This window comes from Heliangelus exortis, chromosome 3 (assembly GCF_036169615.1).
Source record: "Heliangelus exortis chromosome 3, bHelExo1.hap1, whole genome shotgun sequence".
Classification (NCBI taxonomy): Eukaryota; Metazoa; Chordata; class Aves; order Apodiformes; family Trochilidae; genus Heliangelus; species Heliangelus exortis.
In genome coordinates, this window is record NC_092424.1 from 114556581 (window position 1) to 114568752 (window position 12172).

General features: G+C 55.2%; 1 protein-coding gene across 2 annotated transcripts in view; it reads left to right on the forward strand.

Moving 5' to 3' along the window:
* The window catches only part of SELENOI (selenoprotein I), a 34295-nt gene extending 23730 nt beyond the window's left edge, over positions 1-10565 (forward strand). Inside the window, exons 8-11 of one of the 2 annotated variants that reach the window (XR_011725479.1) lie at positions 352-532; positions 2895-3077; positions 6007-7415; positions 7952-10565. Coding sequence is in view for 1 of the 2 variants with exons in the window: in XM_071742353.1 (XP_071598454.1) it covers positions 352-532; positions 2895-3077; positions 6007-6072 (430 nt within the window). In the remaining variant the exon portion in view is untranslated. Of the gene's footprint in view, positions 1-351; positions 533-2894; positions 3078-6006; positions 7416-7951 lie in introns of those variants that run through there. The other variant, XM_071742353.1, reaches the window with a different exon arrangement.
* The last annotated feature ends 1607 nt before the right edge of the window (positions 10566-12172 follow it).

Sequence of the window (12172 nt, forward strand, 5' to 3'; positions counted from 1 at the left end):
TGGGGGTTTGGGGGCTTGGGGTACCAGTGCAGGTGTGCACACTCCTCCTCTGACCATGGGTGACTGACATCAGCACTTCTGAGGAGCAGAAAGGCCCAGGAGGTCTTGGTGCCCTCTCCTGAAGTCAGGGACCACCAGGTATTCCTTCAAGTCCTAGAACAATTTGGGTGGGAAGGGACCCCTAAAGCTCACCCAGTCCCAGCCCTGCAGTATCAGGGACACCCTCACCCAGATCAGGGTGCTCAGAGCCTCCTCAAGCCTCACCTTGAACATCTCCAGGGATGAGGCCCCAAACACCTCCCTGGGCAACCTGTGGTTCCAGGTATTTTCATTTTTTCCTTTGCCTTTCAGGGCCTATAAAAATAACACCTTGAAGCACCACTCTCTGTATGAGATCATGCTGCCACTGGTGTCCCCAGTGCTGCTTTTCCTGCTCAGCACCACTTGGATCTTCATGTCCCCAACAGACATCTTGGAGGTTCATCCCAGGCTCTTCTATTTCATGGTTGGAACAGCCTTTGCTAACATTTCTGTAAGTGCCTTTTGCTCTCTGCTCCACTTGATCCCTGGGGAGTGTAAAGTCTGGGACACGTGGGAGGTAGGAAGAGAAGGAGCTGCTTAGATATGAGGAAAGAAGGAACACAGAATGATGGAATTGTTGTTGGAAAAGACCTGGAAGGTGATGGAGTCCAACCCTTCCCCAGCCCTGCCCCATGTCCCTCCTCCCCACATCCCCAGGGCTTTCTCTGAAACCCCTCCAGGCATGATGGGGACTCCAGCCCTGCCCTGGGCAGCCTGGGCCAGGCCCTGACAACCCTTTCCAGGGAGAAATTCTTCCCCAGCTCCAACCTAAACCTCCCCTGGCACCACTTGACTTGTGCCAAAAGTTCCTCTTCTCCCATCCCTTGTTCCTTGGGAGCAGAGCCCGACCCCCCCTGGCTCCAACCTCCTCTCAGGGGCTTGCAGAGAGCCACAAGGTCTCCCCTCAGCCTCCTCTGCTCCAGAGTAGTTGATGGAATGATTAATTTTTTAAATTATTAATTTAGCAGCATTTCTATTTTCCTGTGATTTTAAGAGCAAAAAGGGAAGTAGACGGAGTTTGGGGATCTGTGTTCTTGTGTTGCATCTCACTCTGGAGACACTGAGAATTAGTTCCAGTGAGTGTGGTTTTGCACACACATCCACCTTCTCTCTTGGTAGTAGCAAACTGCTAACAAACACTAATGCCTGATTTTTGGGGGGATGAACTTAAAAATGGGAGACTAAAGATTTTGTCAAAATCCGATTTAGATGCATTTTGCATTTTTGTTTGAGACCTTAACAAAGGTGCCTGTGATCCTCATCTCAGGAATCTGGTTGTGCCATGGGTCACAGAATCATGGAAATTCCACAGGGTCTGGGTTGGAAAGACCTTAAAGATCATCAAGGTCCAGCCCCCCTGCCATGGTCAGGGACCCCTCCCCCAGCCCAGGGGGCTCCAAGCCCCATCCAACCTGGGCTGAGACACTGCCAGGGATGGGGCAGCCACAGCTTCCTTGGGCAACCTGGGCAACCAGGGGCTCAGCACCCTCACCCCAAGCAATTTCTCCCTCCCATCTCAGCCCCAGCTCCCCTCTCCCAGCTCCAAACCCTTCCCCCTTGTCCTATCCCACTCCAGCCCAGCCAGGACATCACCTTATTCCAGGCCACCACTAACCCATGTCCCACACCTGAGAATCACAGAATGCTCATGGCTGGAAAGGACCTCTGAGATCACCAAGTCCAACCAAACAATTTCTCCCTCCCTCCCTCCCTCCCTGCCCAAGATCTCCTCTCCATCTCCCCTCTCCCAGCTGCAAACCCTTCCCCCTCGCAGGCTCCCATCCCTCCAGGCCCTTGTCCCAAGTCCCTCCCCAGCTTTCCTGGAGCCCCTTCAGGCACTGGAAGGTGCTCTAAGGTCTCCCCGTTGCAGCCTTCTCTTCTCCAGCCTCAACACCCCCAACTCTCTCAGCCTGGCTCCAGAGCAGAGCTGCTCCAGCCCTCCCAGCAGCTCCAGAACCTCTGGAGTGGCTCCAGCAGGGTCCAGCTGCTCACTCTGCTGCTTGGCAGGTGCCACTGGTACAGCTCAGTCAGGTTGAAGGAACGTCTTTAACTTTTAAAGATGCCCTTGATGGCCATTTCCATATCACCTGCCTGCCCTGCAGGGCTTTGCTCCCTGTGTCCCACAGGAATTTTAACACCAGGAAAGATCCCAAGGGTGAAGCCTGGGTTCAGCTCTGTGGGGGTGGCTGTGATGGGTGGGACTGTCCCAGCTCAGCTCTGGGCTTGCAGAAAACAACTCTGCAACTTGGGAAGTTATGGAGAGGGGTATGTTTATTCAGTGTTGGGATAATTCCTCTGGAATCCCTGTGCACCAATCTCTCAATTAGGCTTTTGTTGTGTACACTGAGGTGTTACATATTCATCAGGTTTCACAACACCCCTGTACATATGCATCACCCACTTCTGCTTCATATTACAATTAATCCCAAGAGGTCATTCCCATAATCTGCTCCCTCCTGTGCCTGCCTTGTGTCTCCTGGTGGTGGGATGAAGTAAAAATGAAGCAGAGGTTTTTCTCTGGGTAAACTTGTCAGCTCTTCCTCTCCAGGCATGTGCATTTCTGCAGTCCCCAGCCAAGCCCATAACGTGTTCTGTTTCTTAGCTCCAGGTCACTGTAGTTATCAGTTTAGCACTGACAGACTTCCCTTGGTGGTGACTGCCTAAACAGCTTCTTAGCTTCTATTAAACAAGCATTCTGTGATAGCTTCTGTCAGGTCCATGTGAGGCCTGGACAATTGCAGGCATTTTATCTTAACCCTTAGATGGAAGAGTGGGTGCTGGGTGCAGCTCTGACTCCCTCTCCCTTCCTGCAGTGCCAGCTGATTGTCTGTCAGATGAGCAGCACCCGGTGCCAGCCCCTCAACTGGATGCTGCTGCCCATTGCTGCTGTGCTGCTCCTGGTGGTGTCAGGCTTGGTGCCCAACAGTGAGACCCTGCTGCTCCACCTCCTGACTGCTCTGCTCACCCTGGCACACATCCACTACGGGGTGGTGGTGGTAGGTGAACTGTGTGCCCTGAGCAAGGGCTTCCCAGAGCCCTGGAGGGGGTGGGTTTGTCATGGTTTGGCTTTGGGAGGGCTGAGGCTCTCTTGGTGTTGCCTCTTCTGGGCTCCAGGTTGTTTTCTGCTTCAGGGAACTGAGAGTCCCAGACTGGGTTGGGTGGGAAGGGACCCCAAAGACCACCCAACCCCCTGCCATGGGCAGGGACCCCTCCCCCAGCCCAGAGTGCTCCAAGCCCCATCCAAACTTCAACACTGCCAGGGATGGGGCAGCCACAGCTTCCTTGGGCAACCTGGGCAACCAGGGGCTCTCACCACACTCATCCTAAACAATTTCTTCCTTCTATCTTCTCTCCATCTCCCCTCTTCCAGTTTAGAACCCTCAGCCCTCATCCCATCACTCCAAGCTCTTGCCCAAAGTCCCTCCCCAGCTTTCTCATAAGTCCCCTTAAAGTATTGAAACTGGTGCTTGTGTTCTGCTGGTTTTTGGAGCTTAAAGCCAGGAATGTCCCTGTGAACACCTGGGAGCACCAAGCTCTCACAGAATCATAGAACAATTTGGGTGGGAAGGGACCCCTAAAGCTCCCCCAGTCCCAGCCCTGCAGTATCAGGGACACCCTCACCCAGATCAGGGTGCTCAGAGCCTCCTCAAGCCTCACCTTGAACATCTCCAGGGATGAGGCCCCAAACACCTCCCTGGGCAACCCCTGAGCTCCACTGCCCTCCTGGGACACAACCTGTCCCTCACACCCTATCTAAATTTCTCCTCGTGCTTGTGAGGATGCAAAACTTGAGCTGTCCCATGGGTTTGAAACAAAGCTGAGGTGTTGTGCCAGGGGCTGTCCTGCCAGGGGCTGATGGAAACCAGGACCTTGCATCTCATGCTGTGTTGTGACTCCCCTGGCAGGGGCTGCAGCTTGGGGAGCAGGGTGGGTGCCCCACACCCTGGGGTGCTGGGAGGAAAGGTGGCTCCAGCAGGGCAGCAGATTCTGTGTCCACACTCAGGTCAGGAGTGCTTAATTGGGGAATTTTCATGGGAAAAGTGAAACTGCTGCTGGTGTTGCTTTGGGTGATGAGTTTGATCTGTGGCCTCTCTGACATGCCCTGTGCTGGAGGCACTGGGAGGGCCAGGATGGAGAGGAGATGTCCCTGCTTGGGCACATGGGGACACTGCAGCTGCAAGGGTGGGGAGAGCTCCAGGGGACACTTTCCTCCTGTGCTCTCCAGCCAGCTCACCCTGACTCCTGAGTTTGGATTGAGAGAGAAAAACTCAGAGACCACATCCTGTTAGAAACACCCCAGGAAGCTGCTGAGGAACGAGGGTGAGGGACAGAGATGTCCCCTGTGTCTGCTGCCACCCTCCTTGGGAAGCTCTGGTGTGGAGTCTCCAGTCTGAACTGGAATTACACCCAAGAAGCTTGACTTTCCAATTAGTGTAATGAGCCTTCTGTGCAGGAGGGATTTGAGTGGCTAAGGAGCTTCAATAAATTGGGGCTGGGAGGTGCAGCTGGAGATGGGGCTGAGCAGGCAGTGTAATCCCAGCTGGTCCAGCCCTGCCCTGATCTTCTCCCTCTTCTGCTCCCCTGAGCTTGTGTTCTCCCTCACTCCCCCCCTTTCTCCCTCTTTCCATGGCTCCATCTGTGCAGTCTCCTCTTCCAGGATAAAAGAAAACTTTGAGCTGAAGAGCCTTTTTAAGTCTCCACAGCTGGGCCATCATCCCACACTGCTTCTGAATTTGGGAGCTGAAGATGAGGAGCAAAGTCTCAGCCCAGCTCAGCCCCTGGGGCTGCTCAGCACCCCTGCTTCTGGCTCTGCAGTGATGGCTCCAGGGCTCAGTGCCACACCACCCCTCCAGCCTGAGCCCTGCCTGACACATGGGTTCCTGCTCTGCCTCTCAGTCCTCTCTGGTTTCCTCATGTCCTCCAAAGAGGCAGCAAAACCTTCTCCCAAAGGCTGATGAAAAAGGGGGCTGAGTGTCCCAGACCTGGGACTGAGCTCCTCTGCTCTGTAACCCTCCTGTGTCCTTGTGGTCACTGCCAGGGAGCTTGAATTGTGAATCCCAGACTGGTTTGGGTGGGAAGGGACCCTAAAGATCACCTCATTCCACCCCCTGCCATGGTCAGGGACCCCTCCCCCAGCCCAGGGGGCTCCAAGCCCCATCCAACCTGGGCTGAGACACTGCCAGGGATGGGGCAGCCACAGCTTCCTTGGGCAACCTGGGCAACCAGGGGCTCAGCACCCTCACCCCAAGCAATTTCTCCCTCCCATCTCAGCCCCAGCTCCCCTCTCCCAGCTCCAAACCCTTCCCCCTTGTCCTATCCCACTCCAGCCCAGCCAGGACATCACCTTATTCCAGGCCACCACTAACCCATGGCCCACACCTGAGAATCACAGAATGCTCATGGCTGGAAAGGACCTCTGAGATCACCAAGTCCAACCAAACAATTTCTCCCTCCCTCCCTCCCTCCCTCCCTGCCCAAGATCTCCTCTCCATCTCCCCTCTCCCAGCTGCAAACCCTTCCCCCTCGCAGGCTCCCATCCCTCCAGGCCCTTGTCCCAAGTCCCTCCCCAGCTTTCCTGGAGCCCCTTCAGGCACTGGAAGGTGCTCTAAGGTCTCCCCGTTGCAGCCTTCTCTTCTCCAGCCTCAACACCCCCAACTCTCTCAGCCTGGCTCCAGAGCAGAGCTGCTCCAGCCCTCCCAGCAGCATTTTCAGGACCCTGAGGTGGTGCTGGCAGGGTCAGGACAACCTGCCTGTCCCACACACACAAAGCAGAACCCATGGTCCACACCTCTGGGGGGGTGGGGGAGTGGGTTCAGGAAGGTGCTGGGGGGGTTGTTGGCTTTCCAGACCCTGATGTTCTGCCTGCTTCCCCTCTCCCCCCCCTGAGCCTGCCTGACCTGGTGCTGTTCTCTGCCTTGTCCCCAGGTGAGCCAGCTCAGCAGGCACTTCAACATCCGGCCCTTCTCCCTGAAGAAGCCCACCCCGGACTGACTAGGAGCAGAGGAGGAGCAGAGGGGGCTGCGGGCTGGGGCAGATCTGTAAATAACTGCTGCAAAAATCCCTGTAAATAACCTCCCACCATCCCCACGGATCTAAACCTTCCCTCTGGAGAAGACGTCGGGACAAAGCCCGCAGGGGATCCGGTGCAGCCGGGGCTGGGCTGGTGCTGGGCAGCCCCCCCTGCTCCTGGAGGAGTGCAAGCTTTTGGTTTTGGGGTGAAACTGGTGGGCTTGTGGGTCATGTTACTGTAGATTGAGACCGGCTGAATGTTCCCCAGGGCGACCTCAGGCTCCAGCTCTTGCTCAGGTGAAGCTGGTGGGGATGGGAATGGCTTTACCCGAGCGAAGCATCTTGAGCTGTCACCGATGCCAGTGGAAAGGCTGTGATAGGGTCAGGGGGGAGTTTCTTCTCTGTCCCTGATCTCCTGGACAGCCTTTCCCTGGGCTGGTACGTAGGGAGCAGGAGGTGACAGCCCTCCCACGTTCTGTCCTGCCTTCCTGCACTCAGTTTGGGCAAATACTTGCACCTTTTTTTTTTTTTTTTTTTTTTTTCAAGAGTGAAAAACAAAACCCAACAACACACGAAACTTCTAATAATATCCTACTTCAGGGGCTTAGAAAATCAGGGCTCAGTTTCCTGTACAAGTGGGTAAAGCAGCTTCTGCTGAGCTGTGGGGACCTGGGACCACATCTCAACCACGTTCCACACAGCCTGGGTGTGTTCCCTGCCCAGGAGTGGGCTCTGGGCTCCCCAGGGCAGCAGAAAGTGGCTTCCCCCATCCTGCCTGACCCCCCTCAGCCTGCCAGGGCTGCTCCAGCCCAGCTCTGCTGGGTCCTTGCATGCAGCCCAGGCTCAGCCCTTCCCACCCCCCATCCCCAGCAGCCAACAAAGCCCTGCTTGGTGCTGCTCTGGTTCTTGGTGTGCACCTTCAGGAAGCTCACAGACGTCTGTGTGCCTGTGTCTGGTCCAAATATCCCTTTCTTTTCCAAACAACCAGCCTCCTCGAGGGCTTGCATGTCTCATCCAGGGGTGTATTTTGTTTACTGTCCGTTTGGGAAAGCCTCATGTTTGCATTGGTTGATTTTTATGTTTCATTTTGTTTCCATAATTCAGAGTTTCAGAGTGGGGTGGTGAAGCCTGAGTGCTGATTTCCTTTTCTCTTTCACTTTTGTTGAATGGATGAGCTGTGCTTGAATGAAGAGTGCAGCTAAAACCCAGGCTCTGGAAAGGCTGCATCCAGAAGCCAACAAGCACAAGCAGATTCTGCAGGTGGAAGTTTTATTTTTAAATTACCATGGGAACAAAAATCACTTACACCCTCACTGCTGATCCAGGTGGGTTCCTTGAAGCTGGGTCACAACGTTGAAGGGAAACCTTCCAATGTGTAGCTACTATTTAAAGCTTGCTTTTTTTTTTTTGCTTCTCTTTTTTTTTTTTTCTTTTTTTTTTTTTTTTTAATTTTGCTTTTTTGTTGTTGTTTTGTTTTGGTTTTGTTGTGGTTTTTTTTTTTGTAAATTGGAATTGTTGTGCAGGGACATTGAAACCCTGAGCCCAGCTCATGGTACACCCTGGGGGGAGCCAGCTGGGAGGGGTCTTCCTGTGTCTGCATGGCTGCCCCACGAGGGTGGCTGATTTGGGGAGAAAAAAAAGGGTTTTCCAGTTGAATAAAGTAGCTTGCTCCTATATATATATATTCTGCTGACGTTGTACAGAAAACAAACAAAAAAAACCCCAAGCAACCCAACCCTGGGCGAACTGGGCTGTGCTTGAGTTTCTGACTTGCTGCCAGAAGTTGATCTTAAATCTTAGGCTGTCCTTTTGTGTTGGTAAAACTCTGTCTGTCTGTCTGTCTGTCTGTCTGCTGTCTCAGCTAGCCGTGGGCTTCCCCAGCACCCACCAAAGCCTGGAACCCTCTTTGTGAAGTTGGGAGCATGTGGAAGCAGAGCTTCCCCTCTCCAACCCTGCCAGAGAGTTGTGCTGCAGGAGAAAGGTGACTCTTAAGGGAAAAAAAAAACCCACAACTGGAACAGCTTCCTCCCTGCACAGGCTTTAGCTCTGGAGAGTCCTGGATTTTTGGTGCCTTAATTTGTTGCACCTTGAAGCTAGAAAAATAATCTCAAAATCAGTGCTGGAGCATAGGCTGGCGTGGCACCAGTGCCACGGGGAAGGGTGAGGAGGGAGCAGGGCTGATCTGGGGGAAGCTGTGAGGCTGTTCCCCCCTCGAGCTGCTGCAGAGTTGGGTTTGGTTTTCATTTGAGGTGTTAGAAATGATTTCTGCTCCCAGATCCTGGGCAGGGAGGAGAAACAAGCAAACCATCTCACCCTGCTGGGGTGCAGCATGCTGAGGAACAAACTGCTGATGAGAATAAATTTAATTTCATTTTGGGAATAAATGTTCTCCTTCCTCACTGAGAGCATCTGGGGGTGGCTGGACCCTGGGATGGGCTGGATGGACTCAGTCCTGGTGGTGGGAGGCTGGGCAGCTCATGTCTGGGGCAGTGGTCATCATTTCTTCATTACTGATGGGCCCACGGAGTTGGTGAGGGGGGTCTGAGGCTTCCCTGCAGCTGCTTTGCACATTTTATCTCCATGCAGAGGGAAAGGAAAAAAAAAAAACAAAACCCAACCAACCCAACCTGTTGAGGGAGGGGCAGGGACCTTGGAGACCCCTGGAGGTGTTGGTGTCCTGGCTTGGGCCCCGGGCAGGTCCTGGTGCTTGGGGAGGAGGTGACCAACTTCTGCTCTGATGGAGGAGTTTGTGGGAGCCTGGGCACCCCCCAGCCATAGCTGAGCCTTTTCCATCTCGTTCCTCTCCTCACCACCAACCCCCTGCTCCAGGTGGCTTTGGCAGAGCCAGAGAGCAGAATGTTGTAAGTGGGAAACGTGACTGGGGCTCCTTGAACAGAGCTGGGAGCAGGTTGGAGTCTGAGCTCTCCTGAGCTCCACCAGCTCAGGCCTAGCAAGGCCCTTTGTCAGCTCCTCTGCTGACACCCCTGGCAAGTCCCCTTCCCAAGAAGCTTTTTGGAAACCAGCTCAGATCTGTTCACTTTTGATTTTTTTTTTGTGCTGACAAACGGAGCTGGGGTCACCTCAGTTGAAGGCAAAGCTCTGCAGGGGGTTTCTCTTTCCCTCCAAAACCTGGAGGAGCTTCCCTGGAGCAGCCTTCTCTCCCATCCTCTCCACTTCTCTCCCCTTCTCTCCCCTTCTCTCCCCGTCCACCTCTCTCTGCTGTGTCAAAGCAGTGGCTGAAGTGACGTGGAGGCTGCTCCTGGGGGGACCTGGTGACAATGGGTGCTACACTGACCTCTCTGCCTCTGGAAAAGGTCCCTGTTAGTTTGTAGAAGACCCTTTTGCCTATCCAGCTGTGGCCAGACCCGGCCTGGGAGGTCTCAAGGACAGACTCGAAGGAGATGGTTGGGATGTCCCTGCCCCAGGAGGATCTTGGTGAAATTTGCTGCTGGCCCTCCAGGGTGCTGTGGGTCTGAGAGTGGTACCTGGGGTGGCTTTGGCAGGAGCTGGTGCTGGGCTCCAGGCTGGAGAATTCATCAAAATCTGCCCCGTTCTCCCCAGCAGCATTTCAGGCTGAGCTGCTTCTGTCCCTTGGGTTTTCAGCTGCAGCAGACACTGGTTTGGGTGCTGGTCCAGGTTGTGCTGGTGGCAGCCCCTCTGTAGGAGGAGGGTGGTGGTCCCCAGCCTGGTTTGGGCTGTGGTTTTGGCTCTGGTCTTCTGGGCCACTGGATCACTCTGTGACCCTGCACCTGAGGGCACAGCAGCACCAAACCCAACCCAGAGAGGTGGGGGAACTGGAGCTTTGCAGACTCAACCCTTACCTCCAAGTGGTTTGGGAAACAATCCCAGCTCCCCAGCCTCGTGGTAGAAGAGCAGGACAGGGATGAGCTCTCAGCCCTTCAGAGCATCCCCCGAGAGCTGTGTCCATCTCTTCCTGGGCAGGGTGAGGAAGGAGTTGGTGCTTTCCTTCTAGAAACAAATCTAGAAGGCACTGATGGGGCTCTGCAGCCTGATCTTCTGCCACCAACCCCTGGGCTGGAGACCTGGTGGTCTCCTGCTTCCTGGGGCTGTGGAACGATGCAGGGAAAGACACTTTTGGTGCTTGTGCTGGTGGGGGTTTGGTTCCATCCCTTCCCTGAGGAGCTTCTATGAGGAGCAGCCTGGGGATGCTCTGCCAGCCCTCCCCATGGGTCTGATTGCCCCAGAACCTGGAGCAGCCTGGCCCTGAGGCGTGGTCCTGGTCCTGAGGGGTGGTCCTGGTCCTGAGGGGTGGTCCTGGCACTGCAGGGTGGTCCTGGCAGGGCCACCATCCCAGGGACCCCCTTGTCCCTTCACTGGTGTCCTGTGGCAGGGAGTTGAGGTACTGCAGTGGGTTTGACTTCCAGGCTGTTCAATGCTATTACTGAAATATTTATTGTGTTTCAACCAAACGATGAGAAGTTCACTCAATAATAAAATTTTCCAAGCCTTTTAAAGGTCTCTGTCCCCTTTTTTGGGGGGATGGGGAGTAGCTCTGCTTGGGGTGGAAAAAAGCTCCTGTAGTGTCACCTGCACAGGAATCCCCCTTGAGATGGAGAGATCTTGGGGTGAGGGTGCTGAGCCCCTGGTTGCCCAAGGAAGCTGTGGCTGCCCCATCCCTGGAACCAATCTGGGTTATCATAGAATCATAGAATCCCAGAATTGTCTGGGTTGGAAGGGACCTCAGAGCTCATCAAGTCCAACCCTTGCTCCACTCCCCCCGTGGTTCCCAGCCCATGGCACTGAGTGCCACATCCAGGCTCTTTTGAAATATCTCCAGGGATGGAGAATCCACCCCTTCCCTGGGCAGCCCATTCCAATGCCTGATCACCCTCTCCAGAAAGAAATTCTTTCTAATGTCCAACCTAAACCTCCCCTGGCACAACTTGAGACCTCTTGTGCCCTCTTGTCTTGCTGAGAGTTGCCTGGGAAAAGAGCCCAACCCCCCCCTGGCTCCAACCTCCTTTCAGGGAGTTGGAGAGAGTGATGAGGTCTCCCCTGAGCCTCCTCTTCTCCAGCCTCAACACCCCCAGCTCCCTCAGCCCTTCCTCACAGCACTTGTGCTGGATCCCTTCCCAGCCTCCTTGCTCTTCTCTGGACCTGCTCCAGCACCTCAAGCTCCTTCCTGAGCTGAGGGGCCCAGAACTGGACACAGGACTCAAGCTGTGGCCTCCCCAGGGCTGAGCACAGGGGCAGAATCTCTTCCCTGGACCTGCTGGCCACGCTGTTCCTGAGCCAGCCCAGGATGCCATTGGCCTTCTTGGCCACCTGGGCACACTGCTGGCTCCTCTTCAGATGGGGTTGGATGGGGCTTGGAGCACCCTGGGCTGGGTGGGGTTGGTCAGAGGTGTTGTTGGCACCAGATGAGCTTTAAGGTCCCTTCCCACCCATCCCACAGTGGATTCTGTGCTGGTTTCACCACCCCCTACTCCTCCTGGGCTCCCGGCCTCCTTCAACCGAGCTCATCCAGTGCTGTGCCCAACCACACCGGGCTGAGAAGGAGAAGGCTGGGGCCGGATGTCCCAGTGGTGTGGTGGCAGCAGTGTGACCGTGGTGACCACGTCGGGATTTAGGTTCTGTCCCGGGGAAGCCTCTGTCCATCACCAGGAGCTCTGGGTGCTAAGCAGGGTGATCCTCTCCTGATCCCTGTGCACAAGAGGTAAGCGGCTCTGGGTGGCTGCAGACCCCGGGCAGGAGACCACAGACACCAGATTTAGCCTGGGATTTGGGAAGAACGTCCTTGGAAGCCCCTCCCTGGCTTCCTGCAAGGACCGAGTGGAGCCGTGACCCTCCGGGGTCACAGAGCTGCAGAGCAGGGATGAGGAGGGAAGGGAACAAGGGAGGTGGCACCGGGCTGAAGGGAGAGGAATGGACTGGTGGGAGCTCAGGGTGCCCCTGGGGAGATGTCCCGGGGCAGAAAGTGATGATTCTCCTCCAGAAGTTCCTGGGGGACTTGAGAGAGTGGCTGAGAGAGGCTGGGAATTTAGTGAGGCTGCACCCCCAATCTGACCCCCAGAGTCAGTTCTGGGCCCCTCAGGAGTAGAAAGAGATTGAGGGGCTGGAG